The sequence below is a fragment of the Sprattus sprattus genome (assembly GCF_963457725.1).
Source record: "Sprattus sprattus genome assembly, chromosome: 6".
Lineage (NCBI taxonomy): Eukaryota > Metazoa > Chordata > Actinopteri > Clupeiformes > Clupeidae > Sprattus > Sprattus sprattus.
Window position 1 is genome coordinate 23,185,245 of NC_137925.1, and position 23,741 is coordinate 23,208,985.

A 23,741-nucleotide genomic window follows, 5' to 3' on the forward strand; every position below is an offset into this window, starting at 1 on the left:
GGGGTGTCCGTGTCTTTGTGTGTCGGTTTGTCGGGACCTCGTCGTGGTCCTGGCCACACGCTCGGCCACAGTCTGTTTGCCGGTTAGACGTCCTCAGTGTCCAGCTCCTTCTCACCCCTCCCTCCCTCCCTCCCTCCCTCCATCCCTCTCTCCCCCCCTTACCCCCCCCTCTAAACCTGATCTCCTACTCCCTCTTCCCCTCGACCCCCCACCCCCACCCCACCCCACCCCACACACACTTCCACTCCCTGCCTCCACTGGTTCTTTGGCACTTGGCTGACGTCTGTGGGCGTCCGGCAGGCGGGAGGGTGATCATCGGGGCAGCAGGCCGGGGTTGTGGCGCGAACGGGACCTCTCTAGACCAGCTCGCCGGTTATCTGCTGCAGGAGACAGAGAGGGAGACAGAGAGGGAAGGAGGGAGTGAGGGGCGAGAAAGGGTGGAGTGAGAGAGAAAAGAGAGAGAACAAAAGGAATAATTAAGTGTGAGGAAGTGAGCCTGGAGTGGGGCGGAGGGTGTCTGGTGTCATAGTAACTCCACTGAGCTCTTGATCCTAGCTCACACTCAACAGCTCCTCTACCGGCTCTCACATCACAGACAGCAGACATACACATGTTTATTAAATACACACACACACACACACACACACACACACACACACACACACACACACACACACACACACACACACTTACAATAAATAAGACAATATTCATACACACCATCACAGACAAGACAAAGCTTACAAGCTCTTGGGAAAAAAAGAGTATATCTTCAAAGGAGACAGGAAACATGGAGAGACTCTTGAAACAGAGAGTGAAGGAGAGAGACAGAGAAAGAGAATGCGTGTGTGTGTGTGTGTGTGTGTGTGTGTGTGTGTGTGTGTGTGTGTGTGTGTGTGTGTGTGTGTGTGTGTGTGTGGGTGGGTGCGGGCCAAACAAAGAAATTGAAAACATGACAAAAACAAAATGACAACATCCACCTATTTGATCCAAAATGGCACCTGTGAGACATTATTGCAAAGCTGTTGCCGTAACTAGTATTTGGTGTGTGTCCCCGATCGCTCCCTCATGCTCAGCCACACACGTAGAAAGTGCCAGTCTCCACTTGGCAGGCGTGCGAGATCACCGGCAAGGAGCGGTCAGTGACACTGACAGGTGGACTGGGCAGCGCCAGCCTTTACCCCGTGGATGCCGTCCCTGCCACGCCTACGCTCTGGCATGCCTGGCATCGGGCAGGCCGCACAATGGGCGCCGCGCTGCGTCAGTCTGGAGGTGCCAGGCACAGCACGGCGTCCTCGGGAGTGGGCATTGTTTAACGGTGCCCGTTGCCATCCATCACGTCAGGTAATGAGCTGCGAGCGACTGAGACAGGGCCACGTGCGTGTTCATCTGGGAGAACACCCGCCAAGCAGCACGGCCGCGTGCGAACACACACACAAACACACACACACGTAGGCGCACTTCTGTTGTGGGAGAACAATACAGATGGCACACAGGAGGAAAAGGAAAATAGGTAGAGACAGTGAAATAGGTAGAGAGATTGAGAAAGATAGAGAGAGGGAGGAGAGAAACAGACAGACAGAGAGAAAAAGAGAAATAAGAAAGAAAAGGGTGTCACAGAGTCAAATGAAAGACAGATGGCATTAATAGAGCACTTCCTGCTGCATTTGCTAAAGTTCAGGCTGGCGACTCTTGACCTTCATTAGCAAGGACAAAACCTAGCACTGGGATTCTTTCATCCATGCACAAACACACACACACTGACACAAACAAACACACAAAAGAAAATTCTTCAAAACTGGAAAGAAAGAGAGAAATATAGAAAAAAATGGAAAGAATAACATCCAAGGTTTTTTTTCCCAACCTGCCCGAGGGCTTGTAACTTCTATCCCACAATGCACTGCAGTGCATTCTCCCACCAGTGGCATGAGCAGAAAGAGGAAGAGAAGGAGAAGAGAGGTGAGGAAAAGCCTAGTCAAGAATGGATGCTGGGAGGATAAAGATGTAAAGGCAGAAAAAGAAGAAGCAGAAGAAACAGAAAAAGAAGAAGAAGAAGAAGAATAAAAAGAAAAAGAAGAAGCAGAAGAGCGAGGAGGAGAGAAAGCAGTGATGCGATGGAGAAGGAGAAGGAGGAGGAAGAGAATGTTCATCATATTTCCAACTTAATTTGCAATTCCTATAAATGTGCCCTCATTCTCACAGGGCTCTGAACTCATACCCTCAGACCTCTCCTACATTCAAAGAGTCCGTTTGGAGAATAAAGCAGGCTTTGGCTGTTTAATACAGGGTCATAGCCACTCTCACAGCGTGGGAGGGAGAGCGAAAGAAGATTAAAAAGAAATGGGACCACAGAGAAAGAGAAAGGGAAAGAGAGTGAGAGATAGAGAGAGAAACAGAGCGATAAAGGGAGAGAAAGAGAAATACCGCGACAGAGGAAAGAAGAGATCGACAGGGAGGGAAGATATCAGAGGAAGCGAGGGAGAGAAAAAGAGAGACCGTCATCAACATTGCCACAGGTTCACAATTGTTTCAAAAGATGTGCTCTCTGTATTGAGGTGCAATAAGGAGACTCTATTGTGTAGTATGTTTGTTTTATTTTCTTCTGTGCTTTGAAAATTGACTCTAAATTGAAATTGGAACAAACTATCATATCTCGTTTTTGAGAGCCTTGGTTGAAGATTCAGTACATCTGCCAAAAGGCCAGGGAAATAACAGGTGAGAGGCAATCCTTGGAGATAATTGCTTCAAGCTCAACAGATTGACTACGAGGCCAGGTGTACACGTACACACACACACACACACGAACACACACACACACACGCACACACGCACACACGCACACACACACACACGCACGCACACACGCACACACACACACACACACACACACACACACACAGATGCAGACACACACACACACACAGACAGACACAGACACAGACACAGACACACACACACACACAGGCGCACAGGCACACAGGCACACGCACACACACACACACAGGCACACACACACGCATGCACGCACACGCGCACACACACGCACACACACACACACACACACACACACACAGACACAGACACAGACACAGACACAGACACAGACACACACACACACACACACACAGACAGACACAGACACAGACACAGACACAGACACAGACACACACACACAGGCGCGCAGGCACACGCACACACACACAGGCACACGCACATACAAAGTCAATCAACACTCCAATAGCAAGACTCTCAAATAGGGGGAATAATGTGTGTGCACTCCTCATTGCGACCGCATTGCCTGTGGAGAGGAGGTGCTCCCATTCCCAGGTGACATAAGGGGAGCTCTCCACCCTCCTCATGCCCCATCCCCATCAATCTCCAGGAACAATTCAACGTCTTGAACAGCGGCAATTTCAACCAAGGGGACACATATTATGGTTACACACCCTTTGGCAGGAATAAAAAAAACACAGCCCCAGCAACTTCAAGGAAATTCACTCATCGAAAATCTATCCACGGACACTGGTTTGATAGGTCTGTTTCTGTCTCTTCTTGTGCTGTCTGTGTTTCGCAGAAGTGGCGGCTTCGTGATGTTTGGAAGCACAAAAACGACTAGGTGAGCAGGTGGTGAAGGAGAGAGAAAGGGAGGGAAGGGAAGAGGGGCGAAACAAAAAAGTTAACAAAACAAAACCCCCAGGTTACCGTGGGGGATATGTTGCCATTCCAGGATTTCATCGAACACTAAAAAAGGCATTGTTTTCCTGGATGACGAGGAATGGCGTCGAGTGGATTTACACCAGAGTGATTGCCAAACTGAGCTGGTAAACGGGGAACCAAGCACTAGCGCTGAAATGAGATGGAGGGGTGAGCTAAGACAACTGAAGCGCTGCGGATACTGACACTATACTTCCCTCCACATTACTGTCAGGCTGACAGTGAGAGAAGTCAGATGCCGTTTGATATGACGGAGGACGAAAGGCTCCCACGAATGGGTCTGGCACATCCTTCCCGAGGTCATAATGGGCTTGGTGATGCTGTCATCTTTTTTAGTAATTACATGAAGTTACATCATGACAGCAGGACTCCTCGAAGCGAGGTTTGTCTTGTGAATAGATGGGGAGAAGAAAAGGGAAGAGTGCCATTCATGCAAGGAGTCTTTATAGTCCTCCATTTTAGTATCAGACGGTAACAAAGAGGAAACATAAGTCGCAGAGGAGAGATTATACATACGAGACTCCATTATCATCTTAATGTCGCAGAGCTCGAGTCAATCAAATCGCCTCGAAAAGAGTATTACCGACAAGATAAGGCTCCAAAGCTATGTTGCAGGCAAATGTGCAGTTATCTTCAAAGATCCCTTCAAAACAGACAGTTTAGCTGACAATACACACACAGAAAGACACAGGCGCATAAACCGAACACACACCTACACACCTACACACACACACAAAATATGTATTTAGTTGATTTCTTTGTACATAATAAGTAAATACAACACCTGCAGCAAAAGAAATAAAAAAAGGATTCAAGATTTATTTAAAAATGAATAGTAATTATTGCATGTGCAAAAGTTTCCCCTTTAAATTCTCCTTATTTAAAGGGATAGGTCGGGATTTTTAACATGAATCTGTATGGCCTCCCCGATCACCAGTGTCATGCAATCACGCTGACTTACCCCCTTACGTCCGTCACAGGAAAACGATGAAAACTGAGAGTCGATTCACCATCATCTTTGTTGCCACAACCTGGATAGTCGCAAGCCTTCACCATTTTTTTACACTCAGCTTTATGTCAATTTTATCAAATGTTGTCTTAGTTTTCATCGTTTTCCTGTGACGGACGTTTCTCTCAGGCAACTTTGGCGAATCAACTTTCGCGAATCAAACAGGTAGGCCCTAGCTGTGAGTTTGCGGTATCGCGCGTACTGAAAATAGGGCCAAGTGATAACGAGGTGTGACTTTTTCCACTACAATGTTTTTGGGATGCAAATATATCACTCTTTTGAACACATAATGTTTTGGGAAGAGAAACGTTTTATTTTGCTGGGTCTAGCAAACCTGCTGGACTACTTTAGGCTTAACCAAAACTGGACGAGAACTCTGCTCACAGGACGCTGCCGGGGGTAAGTCAGCGTGATTGCATGACACTGGTGATCGGGGAGGCCATACAGATTCATGTCAAAAATCCCGAACTATCCCTTTAACTCAAGAGTCATTCTTCAATCTTAGTCTCCACAAATGTTGTGCCAACACTCAACACACACAGGCTCCTCTCGCTACTGACAGATGATCTGAATGGCCACAAAGCAGCAGAATGTTTTCAAAACATATAAAAGCATTTCCAGCTTGTACATTCCAGTGACTGAAATGTATGTCTGTAATGTATTTCAGACCTTGAAGTGATACATTACATACATTGAAGTGAAGGAGAAAATCCATAAATCAAGAATGGAGAGACGTTTAGCTGTCCACATAAAATCAGTTGCAAGCTGTGATATCTGTCAAAGGAATGTTACTACGTGCTGACTTGCACAGGCCACAATGACTGTCACATTTTTATCTGTTTTTAAAGTTCATCACTTAAAAGGTAAAACAGCATTGACATTTTAAGGATTTTTTTTAATGTTTCTTTGCTTGAAGCGGTTGTATTTACCTAAACGTTCACACAAAAATTGCCACAGAGGTGCCCAAACCTTTGCATTCAACTGTACTCCCTTTTAGTCTCAGTCATACACACTTCAAAGCATTTTAAAGTATCTCATATTCTCATGATACCAACAAAGTGCAATAAAAGTGATTCAATCTTTCTGGCCCATGTGTCAACACATTGTGTTTCCTCCAGGCTCCAGAAGGCAGCGTAGCAGTAGCCACAGTGGCAGCTATCTCAGCCCTTCATCTCCAGCCTTCCTGTGCCAGGCTCTCCAGCTCGCCCAGTAATTGAGCTCCAAATCCAGGAACAAGATATATAAATGGAATGCAGGGGGAGACTTCAGACAGAGAGAGAGACAGAGAGAGAGCGAAAGAGAGAGAGAAAGAGGGAGTGAGAGAGGAGGCACGGGAGAAAGAAAGAAAGAGAGAGAGAGAGAGAGCGAGGGAGGGAGAACATTTTCTCTCAGTCTAAGTTATGGTACACAGTGAGCAAAAACTACAGATGTACCAAAACAGAGCCTCATTCAGCGCCGAGGAGTAATTGCTTTCAAAGGGAAGAAACGAGAGAGTCAAGCAGGGAGGCAACTCAAGATCAAGCCAGTGGAGAGAAGAAGGTCAGGGCGGTGGCGGCGGCCAGGGAACCACTTCAAGCTGATGGACAGACACAAAACACACAAACACACACCGCAGGCAACTCACATCAACTATAAGAAGATGCAAGGAAAGTGTTTAACATCCACGGAAATTAGAAGGAGCCAAACCCACTGAAATATCCCAAAACGTTTTTTAAAATAGACGTGGACCATTTTGATCATAGCTGAGATGAATGGCGGGGAAGCACTTCAAACTCTGTTCCCATGATATAAAATATGCAATGGTCAAAAATGTCTCTCTTAAAATGCTTTCACGTGGGATTCCATAGGCTGTTTGTACACAGTTCCCACTCAAAGCACCGCATGTTGACATGTAAGGCTAGCTGATGAGCTTCATTTTCAAGGCAAGCACACCGCATTTTCTGAGATGGTGTAGTAATCTTTCAGGAATTAATTCATTAAGCATAACTGTGGTTTTCAAGTCCAGTGCATAACACACACACACACACACACACACACACACACACACACACACACACACACACACACACAAACTGGGGGACTTCTGACACTGCAACACAAACACTGCAAATGAAGACTCAAATAGACTTTAGACAGGGAAAAGGCATAGTAAGGGGTTGTGACAAAATGTCACCTTGGTTCATTCTCCATCTTTCTCCATTAAACTGGAGTGAACGAAGAACAGAGGCAAGCCTTCGCTTCTCTTCTTTTCCTTTTCTTTCTCCTCCCCTCCCCCATCCCCCTCACTGTATGCTCGTGGTATACACAATAGCACGTCAGGAAGGTATGTGGCGCTTTGTTAAGACGCAGCATAATCACAGTAATGAAATTTAAAAGGCAGAGCAAATAACATGACAAATGGGGAGTGACAGGAGCCTTGGCGTGCTTAATCCCTCTGCCTGTATGACTCCCGCTTCTCAATCAAAGCGGCTCCTGTTGGACGGGCACGCTGGGCCATCTCTCTGCAAGAGTGACCCAGATATCCTCCACACTCGAGCCTCTGCTCCGCCATGTGCCTCTCCTCTCACGACTCTACCTAGAGGACTGCATTAAAGTTTCAGACTGAACCGCTGCCGAGCCGCGCTCCTCCACGCCGCTCTTTCAAATGGACTGCGTCTTAACAGATTTCGCCCACAGGCCCCGTGCCCTCTCTCTCTCTCTCTCTCGCTTGTTCTCTGTTGCCATTGTCCAGGTTTTTTTTCCCCTGGCTTGCATTCTTTCTTTCCCGCGCACTCCCCCCCCCCCCCCCCCCCCCGGTTTGCGTGCACTGAAAGAGGAGCCCTGACCGAGAGTAATGTCTCCTGACAGCCTGGCACACAATATGGGAGCACCGGAGCCGGAAATCACCGTGCACGTCCATAAACAAATGCTTATTTTTAGAGGCCTGGTGAGGCGGTAGTTTATCCATGCCAAGGAGGTGTTTGACAGGTTTGTGTCAGGGACAAAAGAATGGAGAGAAATAGAGTGGCAGAGAGGAGGATGGAGTGACCACCATTGAAAGCTAAGAAACAAGTTGAAAGAGAGCAAGAGAGTGCGAAGAGAGCCTCAAACCAGATGGAATTCTCTGACCACTTCATGGTGTGTGTGTGTGTGGAGTGCTTTGCGTCTGGCTTTCCAAAGAGAGAAGGCTCGGCCCCCTTCCCTCCCTCCCTCTATGCCTCCCTCGCTCCCAACGCTCCCATGAGCAGGGGCCTGTTCGAATGCCAGGCCCGGCGTTTGATTAAAAATGAAAAGCTCGACAGCTTCGAAGTTGACGTGATTTCTCATTGGGCGTCAGCGGCGCACGCCGGACACGCTCTTTGACTTCCTGGGCAACCGTGGCATGGCAGAGAGAGGCGGCTGAGTGGCACTCTTCCGGATGCTTCCTGACACATTGTGAGCGGATGCCTCGTCCAAAAAGAAAAACGGCAGAAAGGAGGAAGCATAAGCAAGTGTACCGCTCCACCAGGAGATTCTGTTTCCTTTTCTCATCTTAAACATTGATTGTGGCCTTGGGCATATCTATAGTCTGGCTCGAACTCTCAGAAGGGGTTAGAAGGCTTTAAAAGAAGTCAGTAGGTGGGGTAACAGTAGGGCAACAATAACACTCTACATAACGAAAATCATTAAATACATCGTTCTATAAATTATAAAATTATTTTAGAATTTTTGAATACCGCCCACTTCCTTTGAATTCCAATGTCTAAAACAATTATTTTGACCTGACCCTAACATATGCTGGATACCTCTTTTTCATGTACTATTTAATTTCCTTTCCGTTCTCATCTGAGAGTCCATCCTAAGTGTCCATCTCTGTGTGCATGTCTGCAATGCAGGACACATTCAGTGATTATGTCCCTAAATATGTTTGTGAGTCTGTACATGTGTGTGCGCTGTGTGCAAGCTCTTTGTGTGTGTGCCTCCGTGAAAGTGTGTCTGTGTGTGTGTGAGTGTGTTAGAATTTGCCTGTGTGCATGTGTGTGTGTGTGTGTGTGTGTGTGTGTGTGTGTGGGTGGGTGTGTGTGTGTGTGTGTGTGTGTGTGTTCACACAAGCACATGGTGTGTTTTGTGGCCGGGGCTGCAGCAGGGGGAGAGTTCATTAGCAGTCCGAGCCTCTAGCTGGGAGGCAGGGCTGTGTCACACAGGGGCAGATGGGCGAGCGGGCCGAGCGGGCCGAGGCCAGAGCCCTCCAGACCAAAGCGTGGCCGGGAGAGCGGCTAATTCAGAAGGGGCCCCCCGTGGCCCTTGCATGCCTGAGGGTGGGGGGCCCTCACCAGCTCCATCATCCAAGACTTATTGGGCCGCAGCTGGAAGCGCTGACTGCCGGCGGCGAGGAGGCGGGAGGAGAGCGTCCTGCTCCAGAGACAAGCTGGGCCAGACTGGCGGTGGCAAAGCGCTGACCTGGTTCAGAGTGGCTTCACGGGCACCGTCTGGTGCCAGACACCACCATCGCCACCGTAACCATCTCCACCACCAGGGCACCGCCTGGCTGTGCTCCCGCAGTGGCACAAGGTCAGAGCGAAAGAACAGAGGGAGCAGGGAAAGAAAGGCAGAAACAAATGAGAAGGAAAAAAAGTAAGGGGAAAATGAGAAAGGAATAAAAAAATGGAGTACTTTCGAGGGGGATTTGACTGCAGCCTCACTCTCACCATCTTCTGCAGCATACTGAGTGTGTTTGACTAAGAGCAGATCTTGGGCAGACTGTGCTGGGTGCACTCGTGTGTTGGGGGGGGGGGGGGGGTGCAGGAGAAGGAGGGCGGCTCTAATTACGCACGGAGCGCACGGCCGAGACGAATGGACGCGCTGGCAGCCGGGTGGCGTGATTACACAAGACAAACTCCAGTGCTTAAATAGGTCTGATCAAGCTCCTGCTTGTACACATGCCACAGGAGGAACGAAAGGGAGCAGAGGAGGAGGAGGAGGAGGGAGAAAAAAAAGCTGTGTGATTGACAGCGGGATAAGTAGACGGAGAGATAGTTAGACAAATGGATAGTAAGATATAGTTTGACAGGCAGATGGCAGAGTAAATGGATGGTTTGGCAGCATGATAAGGTAAATAGACTGATGGATCTCTAAACAAATAGAGGGAGAAAACGCCTGGTGCGGATGCCGGAAAAAAAGAAAAAGTGCCCATGATGGGTAGGCAGATACAGAGATAAACACAGATGGATAGTGTTGATACACGGAGATCGATAGATTGCTTTATTCTTTTTCATTCTTTTTTTGCCCCTCAAATGAGATTTTTTCTTTGGATGTATGTTGAATAACTGAGATAGATAGAAAGCGCTCGAGAGAGAGAGAGAGAGATAAAGACAGTGAGCTTTGTAGTGTGACGAGCAGTAGGAACAGGGGGAAGGCATGTCTCCATCTCTCGCTGTACTAAATCTGAGGTAGCACGAGGCTGTCACTGCCTTAAACATCCCTCTGACGTGGGTGGGTTCTATAAATCTCACTCGATAAAGCCATCCGTCTACGCACCAGGGGAGAAATGACAGATATGCACGCACATACACAAATACACACACACACACACACACACACACACACACACACACACACACACACACACACACTTCTCTCCACATACACACACAGACACACAGCACATGACAGACGCCAGAAGGGTCCTTCAGCCACCACAAATCAAAGGCAGGTAGAGACGTCATAAAGATCAAAGGCCGGATAAGAAGAGAGGGGAGGAATGATGGGTCTCTTGTCTCTCCCGGATGCTACCAGCTCACACCACTGGTGTGTGCCAACCTGTACCAGCTGGTCATACCTCCATTAACATGGGAATCAGTGGAAAGGTTAGGGTGGCAAAGTGCTTGAGGATGTGGCATTGGATTAGCAGCGATGCCACTTGCCAAGACGGACAGCAGACCTCTCTGCGTTACCTGCAGGCCCTGAAAGAGAAGGAGAAGGAGGAGGAGGAGGAGGATGTGCTGATGCTTGCTACTATGGACCACACTTCGTCTCCTCTTTCTGTCCCTCCTCCTCAGCACATATGCCTGTCTGCTGGTATAAAAAACTCTGGTACCATATCTGAACAATCAACACCTGGGAATGGCAGCTCTGGGATATAATCTGTTCAAGCGATGCTGTGCTCCATATGATGCTGTACTCCATTAGAGATACATGCACTAATCTCCAGTGGGGGGGGGGGGGGCTAATGGCACCGATGGAGAAGTGAAGGTAAGCTATAGCGAGGGGGGATTCCTGGGCGCTGTCCTCATGCCTTACAAATAGTAATAGCTGAAATGGATCTGGACCTCATTTAAGCCCCATTCACTCCAGATAACAGAATCAGCTACTAACTGGACAGGACTCTGTTTGAGGCAGAGTACAGCTCATACATGCAACATTCATTAGTTTTATACAGTGCCCGCCACAAATATTGGCACCCCTAGTGAATATGAGCAAAACAGGCTATGAAAAAATATGTCTTTGCTGTTTATCCTCTTGGTCTTTCACTCAAAAAATTCACAAAAATCTTACCTTTTCATTGAAGTAAAATTATTGAAAGAAAAAACTGTTGACATTAAACAAATATTTTTCCCCAAAACATGTGTGCCACAATTATTGGCACCCCTAGAAAAATCTTGCGATAAAAATCTAACTGAAGTTTAATTCCAGTCATGTTTTACATTTTTAAGTTCACCTGTTGGATAAGGAACTCCTAGAGGTCAACCATGACTTCCTGTTCCACTGGCGAACAAATATAAGTTAACACAGGCCAAATTCCATTAGTCATTCATCACTATGGGAAAGACCCAAGAACACAGTGACGATCTGCGACGGAAAGTTGTTGAGCTGCACAAATCAAGAAATGGACACATGAAAATCTCTAAACAGTTGAAAATACCCATTTCCACTTTTATGGCAATGATTAAGAAGTTTAAAGTGACAGGAGATGTAAGGAATCAGAGCTGGAGAATTGTAGAGGTTAGTTGAGTCTTGGGGTCAGAAAGTCTCCAAAACTACCATCAGACGCCACCTACATCACCACAGGTTGTTTTGGAGGGTTGCCAGAAAAAAGCCTCTGCTGTCAATTAACAACAAACTAAAGCGCCTACAGTTTGCCAAATGTAAGTCAGACTTTCAATGGGACCGAGTTATACGGTCAGATGAGACCAAAATAAAGCTTTTTGGCAACAAACATTTTGCTTATATTCACTAGGGGTGCCAATATTTGCGGAGGGCACTGTAGTTAAAAAAATATTTCTCTTTTTTCGTGTGCCTATGATTGAGCTTGCAAAATGCATTACTTCTCTTAATATATCTAAATAAAGATATATGTATTTAAATATATGTATTTATATATTTTAATTTCTACCACAACAAACAAACAAACACAATATTGTATCATAAAATGTTTTCATGTAAAGCACATTGAATTGCCTCCATCTCAGAAACGTGCTACAAAATAAACTTGCCTTGCCTATATCAGTGTGTGTAAGTGAGAGAGAGGGGGGTGTTGGGGCGGGGGTGTCTTAGAACCCCTAAACATTGCATGGGCCTGGACAAAGCCACATGACAGGTCATGTTCTCTCCCTAACTACGAAAAAAGCTGTCTGGTGTCCATCAGCTGAAAGCTTTTATCCGTTACAAAATGGTCTTGCCTAGCTAGTACTTACACCAACTTTCAAGGCTAACCTTGTGCCCCTCTCAGACTCTTGATGTCTCTTTTCAGACTGCAAGGCTGAATAAAACATATGCTGTTTTTTTCGCCAGGTTTTATTTATTTATCCATCTATCTATCTATCTGTCTTTTGATGTTTTTCGTTCACACAAAAAGCAAAAATATTACAGGGAGTGACGTCTTTCCTCAAGCGCTTTCAACCCATTTGGCCTCCTGTGGGAACCAGAGAGATATGAGTTGAGTCCGGTTCCTAAATGATTCATACAGGCAGGGGCGGCCTAGCGGGCTCGCCTTGCCCTGTGATGGTTTCACGTGAGAACGCCTGTCCCCTCCACACCCCACCACCCCTCCATGTCCTCTCTATTTCTGTGTCCTCCAGTCTGCAGATGTGGTGTGTGGAGGACCCTGCTGCTTCTACCCAAGAATGGTGAATCTGGATCCCATGCGCCATGAATATCTCCAGCCTCTTCCTTTTGGGTTTGCTTTCCACTGCCCATCACTTCCTGTCTCTCTTTCTCTCCAAAGTAGCTGCTTGTACTCCCTGTCTCTCTCATTCAGACTGCTCTCTTTCTGCTTAGTTCCCTTTAAAACCCAACCCTCCTATCTCCACCTGTGCTCTGAGGCACGACTTCACTTGCAGCCCTGTTACAGCAGAATGGATGACAGCTGCAGGCCGTTAGCCCTGCGTCAGGTAAATGTTTACCGTGAAGCAGAACGTGAGATCATTTCCTCCAGCACAGCTGTGGAGGCTCCCAAGGCCCTGGCTTTTCCTTGTTAGCCTCCTCCTTTAGCAGTCGCAGGCTAACGCATATGCATATCCTGTTTAATTATGCTTGTTCGGCTCCCTCCGCTCAAACAGCTGCAGGGCACACTGGCTTGGATGGGGCATGGCTAGGGGGGTGAGAAGGTGGCGGTGGTAGGGAAGAAACGGTGGGTGCATGGGGAAAGAGAGAGGGCAGGCAAGGGAACAGGGACAGAGTTGGAGGGAGGAGGGAAGATGTTTTCCAGCTTGCGCAGGGGTTGTGACATGTCCCCGTAGACATCTGGGGTGACAATGGATTCCATGCGAATGAAATATTCATCCCAGTTTCACTTATTCATTGCGGAGAGGATGAGGACGAGGGGGTGGGTGGTGGGGGGGGGGGACCTTGGCAGGGGAGCCCTCCAGAGATCCCGCTCACATGCCAGGCACTCACCACTTCACCCGCAAGGTTTTCAATAAAACAAGCAAACAACACGATTCCTCTACACCTATGAATAAGTCAGCGTTCCTGAATAAAGTGCCTGTACACAGCTCTCCCTGGGCACCTCATCACACTTTTATGGTCACGGCACATGGGCAAAATCATCCCAGACCTGGGAGAGGGGCTCTAGGGGTGCGGAGAGTGAGGAGGTGGGGGTAAAGAGAACCAGGGCGGTCCATGTCCTGTGCTCACAGTAATGTGCCTGGGGTCACGAAGACATGCCACCGGCAGCACTATCTCTGTCTCCATCACGGTCTCCTTCACCACCATCTCCCCCGATCATCTCCATAACATTAATACATTCATATCTGAACACAACACATGCAGCCCTGGAGTTTGTAGGTATCCACACCGAGTGGAGAACTACTGCCGAGAACAATGTCCTCACTACTAGTGCTTCAAATGGCCTCTTGTATTTAATAGCAGGGTAACCCACTGTGCGGAAATCAGACGCAGCCAGGCCATTCAGAGAAGATGTTAAAGTAGGATGCTCGAGCACAATGCCTCTCCAAGTGCAGTTTTCTTTTATCAGAAGCTGAACAGAGGAAATGCCACATGTTCAAAGCCTAGTCAGAGCTCAATAGGCTTAGAAAAGCATCCTACTGTATATAACCTATATACAAAAACCAGCTTGTTATGTCTGCAATATGAACACATAGAAATTGCAGGCAAAGACACAAACATGAACACACCAGGGTTTCCGTTAGCCGGTAATTACAGTGGTACAGTTTGTCTGGTAAATTGTATTAAACAACAATTAATTAAAAGCTATCCCTAAACAGGACATTTCTGTTCTAACAGTGTAACAGTACTTTTTTTCCCCTTTCATGGATGGCAAGCACGCACATTTCCAGACACTGGACTGGCAACGAAAAATTCTAGCGGAAATCCTAGAACACGAACACGAGTACGAGCACGAGCACACACATACACACTCAAACACACACACACACACTCCATCAAGGTTGTGCTTTTATGAAAAAAGGGGGGGAAAAATAGGTCACTCTCCCAGCCGGTGGCACTTTTGCAGTGGCGGCCCCAGCCCTGCTGCTCTGCGGTCTCGCGTAGCCTCTCATGGCAGCCAGCGCCCGCGGCTACACACCTGTGTCCACTCGTCTTCCCTGGGATCAATTAGCATTAAAGTTTCAACCAGAGCTGGACCTCCCGAACTCTCTGCTATGCGCCACCTTTCATTTCACTTTTGCCATTTAAGGACCGGTTTATACAATATGGCTGGAGGCTGCCATAGCGAGGTCTGCCTGCCTTGGGTTCTGTCAGAGCCTTTGATGTCCTTGCCGCTTTGTGGGTCACCAACCTGGGGAAATTGTGACACAAGTGGCGTCATACTGTTGAAAGAACTGTAACGATTCAAAATGGAGCTCCCGAACTCTTATTTCTCAGCTATAGCATGGTGACTGGTCATGGCCACTTGAAAATGGCATGATTGAGGCACTATACAAGGTGTTTATTTACACCAAGAGAGTGCTCCGGTTTCATAGCAATGCTGAATTGGGTCAGATGTAGTTTGCTTAGTGTCACATTGGGATCAATTAGCATGGAAGTCTCAGCCAGAATTGGCCTCGAAAACTCCCCACTTCACCTCTTCATTTCTTCTTTTCTATTAAATTAAGGAACTAATATATACAGCATGTGTGCCACAACACTGACATGGCCCCCTTTTCTCCCCATATCTACAAGAAGCTGCTATAACAACACAAGAGCTGCATCGGCTGGCATCCTTATGCTCTTTGAGCCCTTACCTAAAGAAAAGACAAGGCTTAACCCTTTTTTTTCATTTTTTAGGTAGTCTCACATGCCTTGATGTTTTTGTATATTTCACCTAACCATAAACATTGATGCACAAGTGGCATATATGAAGGTTTCTGGGGGTGTTGTTTTTTTGATTGTGGCAAAAAAACTTTTCCTGGCTCACTTAAAGACAAGAATGGTTTCATGGCAATTCAATAACAAATTTCAAATGGACACATGACACGGTTATAAAGTGGCCAAAGTGCAGGCTGTGATACAATATTGTCAACTAGTAATAACGAAACATCAATCAACATCAAGAGCCTCAGAAATGACTGTGTAAAATCTCCTCAATAAAGACACAACAGCAATTTCCACAGCGGTACAGACCGCATTGTCTGAGAAACATCTGCAGTGGTCTACGGTCTGTCACATTGTAACAACCACAAGATCTGAGGAAACCAGTTAGCAGAGCAGAGGCTAAGAGCTGCTGCAGGAGGTTCACCACTGGCTGATGTTAATGGGGTGGAAGTGATGGGCTGGGGGTGGGGGTAAGCCCCCCCCCCCGAGCGCTGGTGCAACAGGTCACTGGGAACAGTCAGGGGGAGGCTGCTGTAGGTGGCACCGCCCATTATCTGCTGTGGGGGGTGGTGTGTGTGTGTGAGAGTGTGTAAGTGTGTGAGTGTGTGTGTGTGTGTGTGTGTGTGTGTGTGTGTGTGTGTGTGTGTGTGTGTGTGTTTGGCAGCCGCAAGAGGGTGGAGGAGGTGGGGTAGCTGTACCTGCGTGGGCCGGCGGGCGTCTCCTGACAAGGCCCTTCGCATCACTGCATGGCCTCTGCATCAGATCTGACAGATGTGCCTTCAACGCAACGTGCCTCTCCGTCAAAGCGCACCGCCACCCGCCACAACACTCACGCAGCACCCCCACTTCCCGTCCCCACCCGCCCGCGCACCCACCCACTCACACACACACACACAAAGACACACATACACACACACACAGCCCCACCGCAACTCGCCCTGCCCAGCAACACCGCCTGACAGCTATCAATAGGGATTCCAGCAGAGTTGCAGGCAGACACTGGGATAAACACAGAGAAAATCAAAGGCTGCCCAAGGTAGCCTATTATTCCCCAAGAGCAGGAAATAATTTGCTGGCAATCTGTGACTCATTTTGATCACTTTTGTGCAGGGACTGACTTGTTTGCTGTATGTTTGCGTTGGCAGGCGGGTTTGAAGGACATTTTTATTTTTAACTAAACTCTCAAATGTTTTTTTTAAATGTCAAATTCTTTGCCTTAAAAATTCCCTTTAAATCAATAATCAACACCTTTCATGTGTTACAAGCAGGTTACATCATTTTGCATGATTCACAGTCTACAGAGTGTATTTATTATACTGTTTGTTGTCATTATTCAAGTCTTGCAGCAGTTAGCAAAGGATCTGCATGAATGTATCGCAGTGCTCAGTTGCGAATCTGGTCATTCCCCCTATCTGGCCCTACCTACACTCAACTCTTACAGGAGACAATGGTGCACCAAAGCGCTCTTGATTCCCTTTGCTTAATTGAAATGAAGCTATCTGACCTTTGTGCGCTTCTGGCCTGGTGCAGTCTGGCTGGTGTGTGTGTGTGTGTGTGTGTGTTCATGAGTGTGCACGTGAGTGTGTGTGTGAGTGTTGCTGTGTCTCCGCCTTCCAGTGCAGGAGCCCTCCTATAAATCACCCCGTGAATCGGTGCCACCGTGACACCCGTGACCTTTTCCCGTGGCATTTCCCACCAGGACGCTCCTCCATTCAGGATCATAGGGGCCCTCGCACAGGACACGTGAGCCAGCGAATGGAGTGCTTAATGAGCCTGAGGCGGCCGGATAGCCCATTCCCTGTTCTTTAATGGAGGTAAATATAGTGCAGTGCCAATGGGAGGAGAGGAGGCTGGCAACATTAGCGCCCTAGCTGAGTGCTGGAAGGAGGTGGCACTGGGTTGGGCGGGGTGGATGGCGAGTCGCTCGGCTGGTGGTGAAGGACTAGCGTGGAGGACACGCCGCACCTCCAGCGCTCCAGCCCCGGAAAAGCAGGCTGGAGACGAAAGGTCCTCCCCATGACAAGCCTACTGGGAGCGGGAACATCTGGTGGACCGGCTGGTCCTCTGGTTAACATGCTACCCCAAGTGGCCCCCCGACGCCGCACACACACACACGGGAGTACGTTCACACACACGTGCTCGTCAGCGTAAAAAAAATATTGCAGTTGGGGGCTTTTAGGTAACTGCGGAAAGGTGACTCTGATTTTTGTTTTTATTTGCTCGTTTTTTTTGTAGTTGGAGGAAGTAAAAAAAAAAATCACCTTGAAAAAATAACAACCACAAAACACTGCACACATATACATGGGCCTGTTTGTAATTAGTGTTCCATTATTAAATAACCGTACGTAGCCATGCTTATTCTGTAATCATGGTGAAATAGAAGAGATATTCATCTGTAATACTGTCCAATCTCAGTCAGATGCTCGCCATGGAAATTAACACCTGCACTGCAACTCTGAGGGAAATGTCACATTGTTGGCAAACATAGTCCACCCCTCCTTCACCTCCCCCCCCCCCCCACCCCCCATCCTCTACCTTCACACAAACATGCTGGCTAATTCTCTTATCCACCCTGTCATCTGATGGAGAGAGCCAAGCCTAGATCTCAATATGCCCCTCCATGTCCTAATGAATCTGAAGAAGGATTATAATGAGACAAGCCTCCCCTTGTCATCTTGCCTGGATGCTTTTGGTTGTGTTCAATCCGCAACCATAGCACCTTCCCTTCCCTGTGTAAATCAAACAGCTTTCGGGGGAACTGGCCTGGGGGTTACAGCTAGCATAGGCATGAGGGAGATGAGGGATGGCAGGGGCAGACTTCTCTGGGCACACCAGTCTTCATTAAGCGCTGCCTGGCTGACAGACAGTGGCATGCACCCGACTGGGGAGAAGGAGTGAGCTGTGCAGGGGGAGGCAGGGTTAGCTCCAGTCTCCTGATCTCCCCTCTTACACCTCCAAACAAACACACGTCTCAGCACACATACACACACATGAAGACAGAGAAACACACACACACACACACACACAGATACACACACACACACACACACACACACACACACACACACACACACAAAGACAATCACACAGAAACACAAGCCGAGTACAAATTGAGAAACAAGTCTCTAGGGGTGAACCAATACAACACAATACTACAATATCTTATCACAATACTTATGCGAAACCACAATTCTATGATTATTTTTGATATTTTGCTTTAAATGCACACTCAAAATCCCATTAATAATAATAAAAAAGATCACTCATTTATGTTTGCCATTCTATTTGGATGCTAATCCCCACAAACTTTTCCCTTCTCTGGTCACAACCTCTTTGCTAATGTAGAAAAGGCAGCAGATCATAGCGAAGAGGCTGGTGCCCGGCCATGACCCCGCCCTCAAGACTGCAAGGGAACCTGGGAGACCTGCAGTGCTGTTGAGTGTCAGTGGGAATGACATCAAAGCACACAAACGGCATGTCCGACCCAAAGCACTCACTGTTCCACACACAAATAACCAGGGAGGCGAATAGAACCCGCTAAAACTTTTATATATATTTAAATATTTGTTCATTATCCAGGCACTTTCATGCCTTTTTGCAACAAAATATAGATTTACTTTTTTTGAAGGAAACACATATGTGAGGTGAAAAAGGAACAAAACTAAAATGAAACAACAAAAGACAGAGAATAAGAAGGACACAAACATGAGAGACTATTCATGCTACTGCAAGCAGAAGCTGAATAGCCTGTCAGGGATAAAAGGGGAGAAGGGAGGGGGAAAGGGATCCATTATTTCTACACATTCATGCAAGGCTGTTCAAAAAGGAACCTGTTGGATATGCATTGATTTTTTTTTCAGCCCTGCACCACAAAAGTACCGGCTAAGTGCCGGCAAATCGAGCTGCTCTCCTTGTCCAACAGGGCCCACTCCATCCCAAATTGATACATTTCACAGGGCTTTTCAGAATTTATCCCCACTCCATCTCCCTTCCCACTCCACAGCAGGACTCAGTGTCATTACAGTGTGACCACAACACAAATGAAACAAAGAAATGGAGAAAGAAAGAAAGAAAGAAAGGAAGGAAGGAAGGCAGGAAGTAAGACAAATAAAGAAAGAAAAGGGCATCAAAAGTAAACAAGACAACAATAACAACAGCCAAACTCCTTCTCAAGTCAAGGGAAGGGATGTTCTGGGCCACACTTAATTATAGAAACATGCAATCGGATGGCTGAAATAAATAAATGAACATCACCTCCCTCCCCCCAAACCCGTCTGAGAGACTGACGCAAAATTTGAAAGGGATCCTTCTGATGGAGGAGGGGGGAAAAAAATTAAGTTTTAATGAAGAGAGCCCTGCACTGGGAGGAATGAGATGCTACCCAGAGGAGCCGTTATTAAAAGTTTATAAATGACAGAGAGTGTTGGCTATGATTGCCTTGGAAGGGCAGAGTCCAGGGACGGACTCGCAAGGCGTGACGTAGCATCACTTGGCATTCGACCAATCCCCAGTTCCCCTCTGACCCTTATCCCACCCCCCTTTTTTATTTCAGGGGTAGTGAAGCCATTTCTCCTGCCGAGCTGGCGGGGCTAGGGGGGGGTGGAGGGTCGGTGGGTAGGCTGGCGGGCGGGCGGGCATACGGATTGGAGTGCGTGGCAAGCGCTGCAGAACAAACGCACAGTGACGCCCGGCACCTTCATCTCTAGGCTGATCAAATGCACCAGGACAAGAGACCATATGGGATCTGGAGATTATTCATACAATCACAGGCCTGCATATGGGCTGTGAGGAGGGCACACTCTCCAGGTTTATGGGGTGTCACAGCCAATGACAAAGAGAGAATGAGAGAGAGAGAGAGAGAGAGGAAGCAAGCTAGAGAGAGAGAGAATGTGCACAAAATAGAGACAGCAAGGGAGGGAGAGAGAGTGTGAAAGATAGATAGAGAGAGAGATCGAGAGAAAGAGAGAGAGAGGGAGAGAGAGTGTGAGTGCTAGATAGAGAGAGACAGAGGGAAGGAAAGAGATGAACTGAGTGGAGCCACCCACACAGCCGAGAATGTGCCGGAAAACGGGGATTCTGTGGGACTGAAACAGACAGGAGACTATCAGACACACACACACACACACACACACACACACACACACACACAGGCAGGTGCGACACAATCCACCGCCCAATCCTGCCAAAACATTGAACCACCACAACATGTTCATTCCCTCACTAGTAACTGACATATTTTTGTTTATCCTCTTTTTTCTATTACAGAGAAAAAAAACAACAACCCACGCCTATTTTCCAAATGACATATTTTAAGGATGGTGAACACACATTAAAACAAATTATTAAATAATAGCTCAAGAGTCTAAAAATTGTGCTTATCAGGCTGTCTTTTGCAGGCTTTGGCTAAATGCAGATTAAGGCTAAGCCGTAGAGGTGAAGGGCCTGGCGAATCGAGCCCGTGCAAACAGAGCATCGCATGGAAATAGACATAATCTCACCAAAGCCATATTTTCTATTTTTTTTGTGGGAGAAAGGAATGTGTCAACTCCGCTGCCACGAGGCATTATAAGCGCTTTATGAGGTGTCCAAAGACTTTGGCGTTCAGTCTTGAGCAGAACCAATTTGCTTAACTTTCAGGGGGAAAAAACTTGCTGCAATTCTGAGCGGGGCTGCTGACAGGGAGCATGTTGCTATTCACTTCCATCACTTAAGCCCATTTCCACACTCATTCACCTTTTATTTCGCATTCCTGTTAAAACCTCAACAAGATACGTATCAACGCCAGGTGAATAAGGACATTAGGATTAGGTGGGGGTTTTCTTCTTTGCTAATCACTGAGTTACAGAAGGCAGGATGACAGGAGAATAGAGACATTCTGAACCTCTGCACTTGGATGCGTTCTATCGCATTTGCGGAACCTTTTTTATTCCGATACGGAGCCTGTGTGATTGCACGTGGGCGACTTTCCTTAAACCCTGCACTCAGACTAAAGCAGAAAGATAATAGGCTTGTTTATTTTCCGATGGTATCGCTCCGTGACAGAGTAGGGATGTTCCCCCCTAAGCAGTTGGAAACACCATATTTAGTCAGCAGATTGGGAAGATATATTTATTCATGTCATTATTTAAGGGCTGTTGAACAGGGAAGAGAGAACAGACCTGGAACAGTTTTGTGGAGGCCTAAATGCAACACTGTAAAATACAGTAAAAGGAAAACAACCAAGTTATGGAAAGGGACTGAACCAAAAAAAAAACGGGACCATAAAATAGTACGATTTTAGTTGTATGGATTACTTATGGCTCTGGTGCATCTAGAAGTCGTTCTTTCAAGTTCAAGTTATTTTTCTGAAATGTGACGTCTTCAAACAAAGCTGGCACTGCTTGTACTTCAAGAAGACTGATTGCGATACACTGGAGACCATTAAAACTTGATGGCTTCTCAGAGGTACAGATTCAGACTCTTCCCCCGGGGCTTACCTTGAGCGCTTAATTGACAGGGAATCCTCCACAAACTCACATTCTCTTCCAACCTTCCTACCCTGCCCCTTGGACAAAGAGACTATTCTAAGAGCCTCTACAGAACAGAAGCTGCCTCTTTCATATTTGAACTCGAAGCCAGCCTGGACATTGTACAACTGCAGCCTTGTTAGCGATAAATGTTAAGGTATCTTTTTTTTTTCAAAGGAGCTGAGAAACATCTAATCAGAACAGTAAATAGTGCACATGAGTGCACAACAGTGCACCCTAGGAAATCTAGCCCCTAAACAACAAGAGGCGATGTCCTCTTTATTTCATGGATTCTTGAGGAAGCTTGATGGAAGCTCTGTGAGCCGTCCTATGTGGAGGTGCAAGGCCGGTGACACAAGAGTGTATAAAAGTGCCACAGACTGCTGCCATATCCGACCTGGTAAGTGCAAAGCCAGTTTGACAGAGGTTCTGTTTCTTTCCTCCATTACTTGCTAACGCATAAAGTGCTTATAACAGTGACTAATAATAAAAAAAACCTCCCCATCATGGTAATAGGATCGACTTGCAGTCCTACAGTAAAACTGGCGACAGCTCCTTGACACACCTTCCCTCCCCCAAGCACAAGGGAGTTCACATCCAGTGGAGGACCTCTATACAGGAGGGCCCACCTATCTAGGACAGCGGTGCTTATTTGATGAGCTTTGGCATTATTAAAGGACTATCCTTGTCCAATAAAATGGCCACGTCCTGGCTTCAGATAATAGATGTTGCCATTTGGAGCCAATAATAGTGTCTATAATGAAATCAGTGGAGGAGAAAAGAGGCGCTCTTTCATTTCCTCTTGGGGGCCGCATGTTTTGTACGTCCCATTATTCCTCGGGCCCCTTCAGCTGATAACAGCATTTGCATCTGAATCAGAACTACTTTATAACCTTCTCTAAACACCACCCATGCAAATGACCTGACCCAGAAAAAAAAAGGATGGCCGCCTTTGCCTTCCCCACGACCGTGCAAACTTTCGCGGACGTACAGTGCGGCAAAAAAAACGGTTGGACAGCTCTGCGACTGGGATGCGGGGACCTTCTAAATGCACACTGCCAGCCAGAACAATGGGTGTCCTTCCTGTTTTGTTTTGTTGTTTAAGGAAATGGGGTCCGATCAACTGGCCCGTATTCACCGGGGACAGCGGAATGGGGCGACTCGAGCAGACGCTTTAATGCGCTCGGTGCCGACTTTCAAGGTGAGTTTGCCAAAGCTCCGTTCCCCAGCTCCCCACTGTTGCCTCTCCACCTGCACTCAGAGTACAAAGAACAAAGAACGCAGGATATTCACAACAGCACCTGCAAAAATAATGCTCCAAGCTCAAAGCCTGAAATATGTATCCACATAAATAAGGAAAAATGTACAGCTAGCCATTCATTAGCCCAGATCTAACTCCAATCAGGGGGCTAGGAGTGTGATGCAGCGGAGAAAGGGTCTCTAGACTGTGGAGGGTTTTATTCCACTATAAAGAGTGGCTTGCTTGCTGTATGATGTCCTTTCCAAGACACTGCTACCTCCCCCGACAGTCAATAGACTGGCTATGACTATTAATTTGAAATTATTTTACAATGGCATAGTGCATTCTGCTCGAGTCCTCCTAGATCATAGCCAGTTATGCTCACAAACGCCGTTTTAAGGGGCTAACATCGAGCTCAGCTATCTAGGAATAGCAGACCTCCAGTACCCAAGTGTCATGTATTCCACAGAGTCGTATAAAATCACCATGTTAGATTCACTACACTACATTGTCAGTTTACCCTGGACCATACCCACCTCCC

General features: G+C 47.1%; 1 protein-coding gene across 1 annotated transcript in view; it reads right to left on the reverse strand.

Annotated features, from left to right (window-relative positions):
• Positions 1-250: 250 nt before the first annotated feature.
• diaph2 (diaphanous-related formin 2) overlaps positions 251-23,741 on the reverse strand; it is a 388,150-nt gene continuing 364,659 nt past the window's right edge. Inside the window, exon 30 of the mRNA XM_080840181.1 lies at positions 251-380. Within this exon, the coding sequence (XP_080696307.1) occupies positions 313-380 (68 nt within the window). The 3' untranslated portion in view covers positions 251-312. The remainder of the gene's footprint in view (positions 381-23,741) is intronic.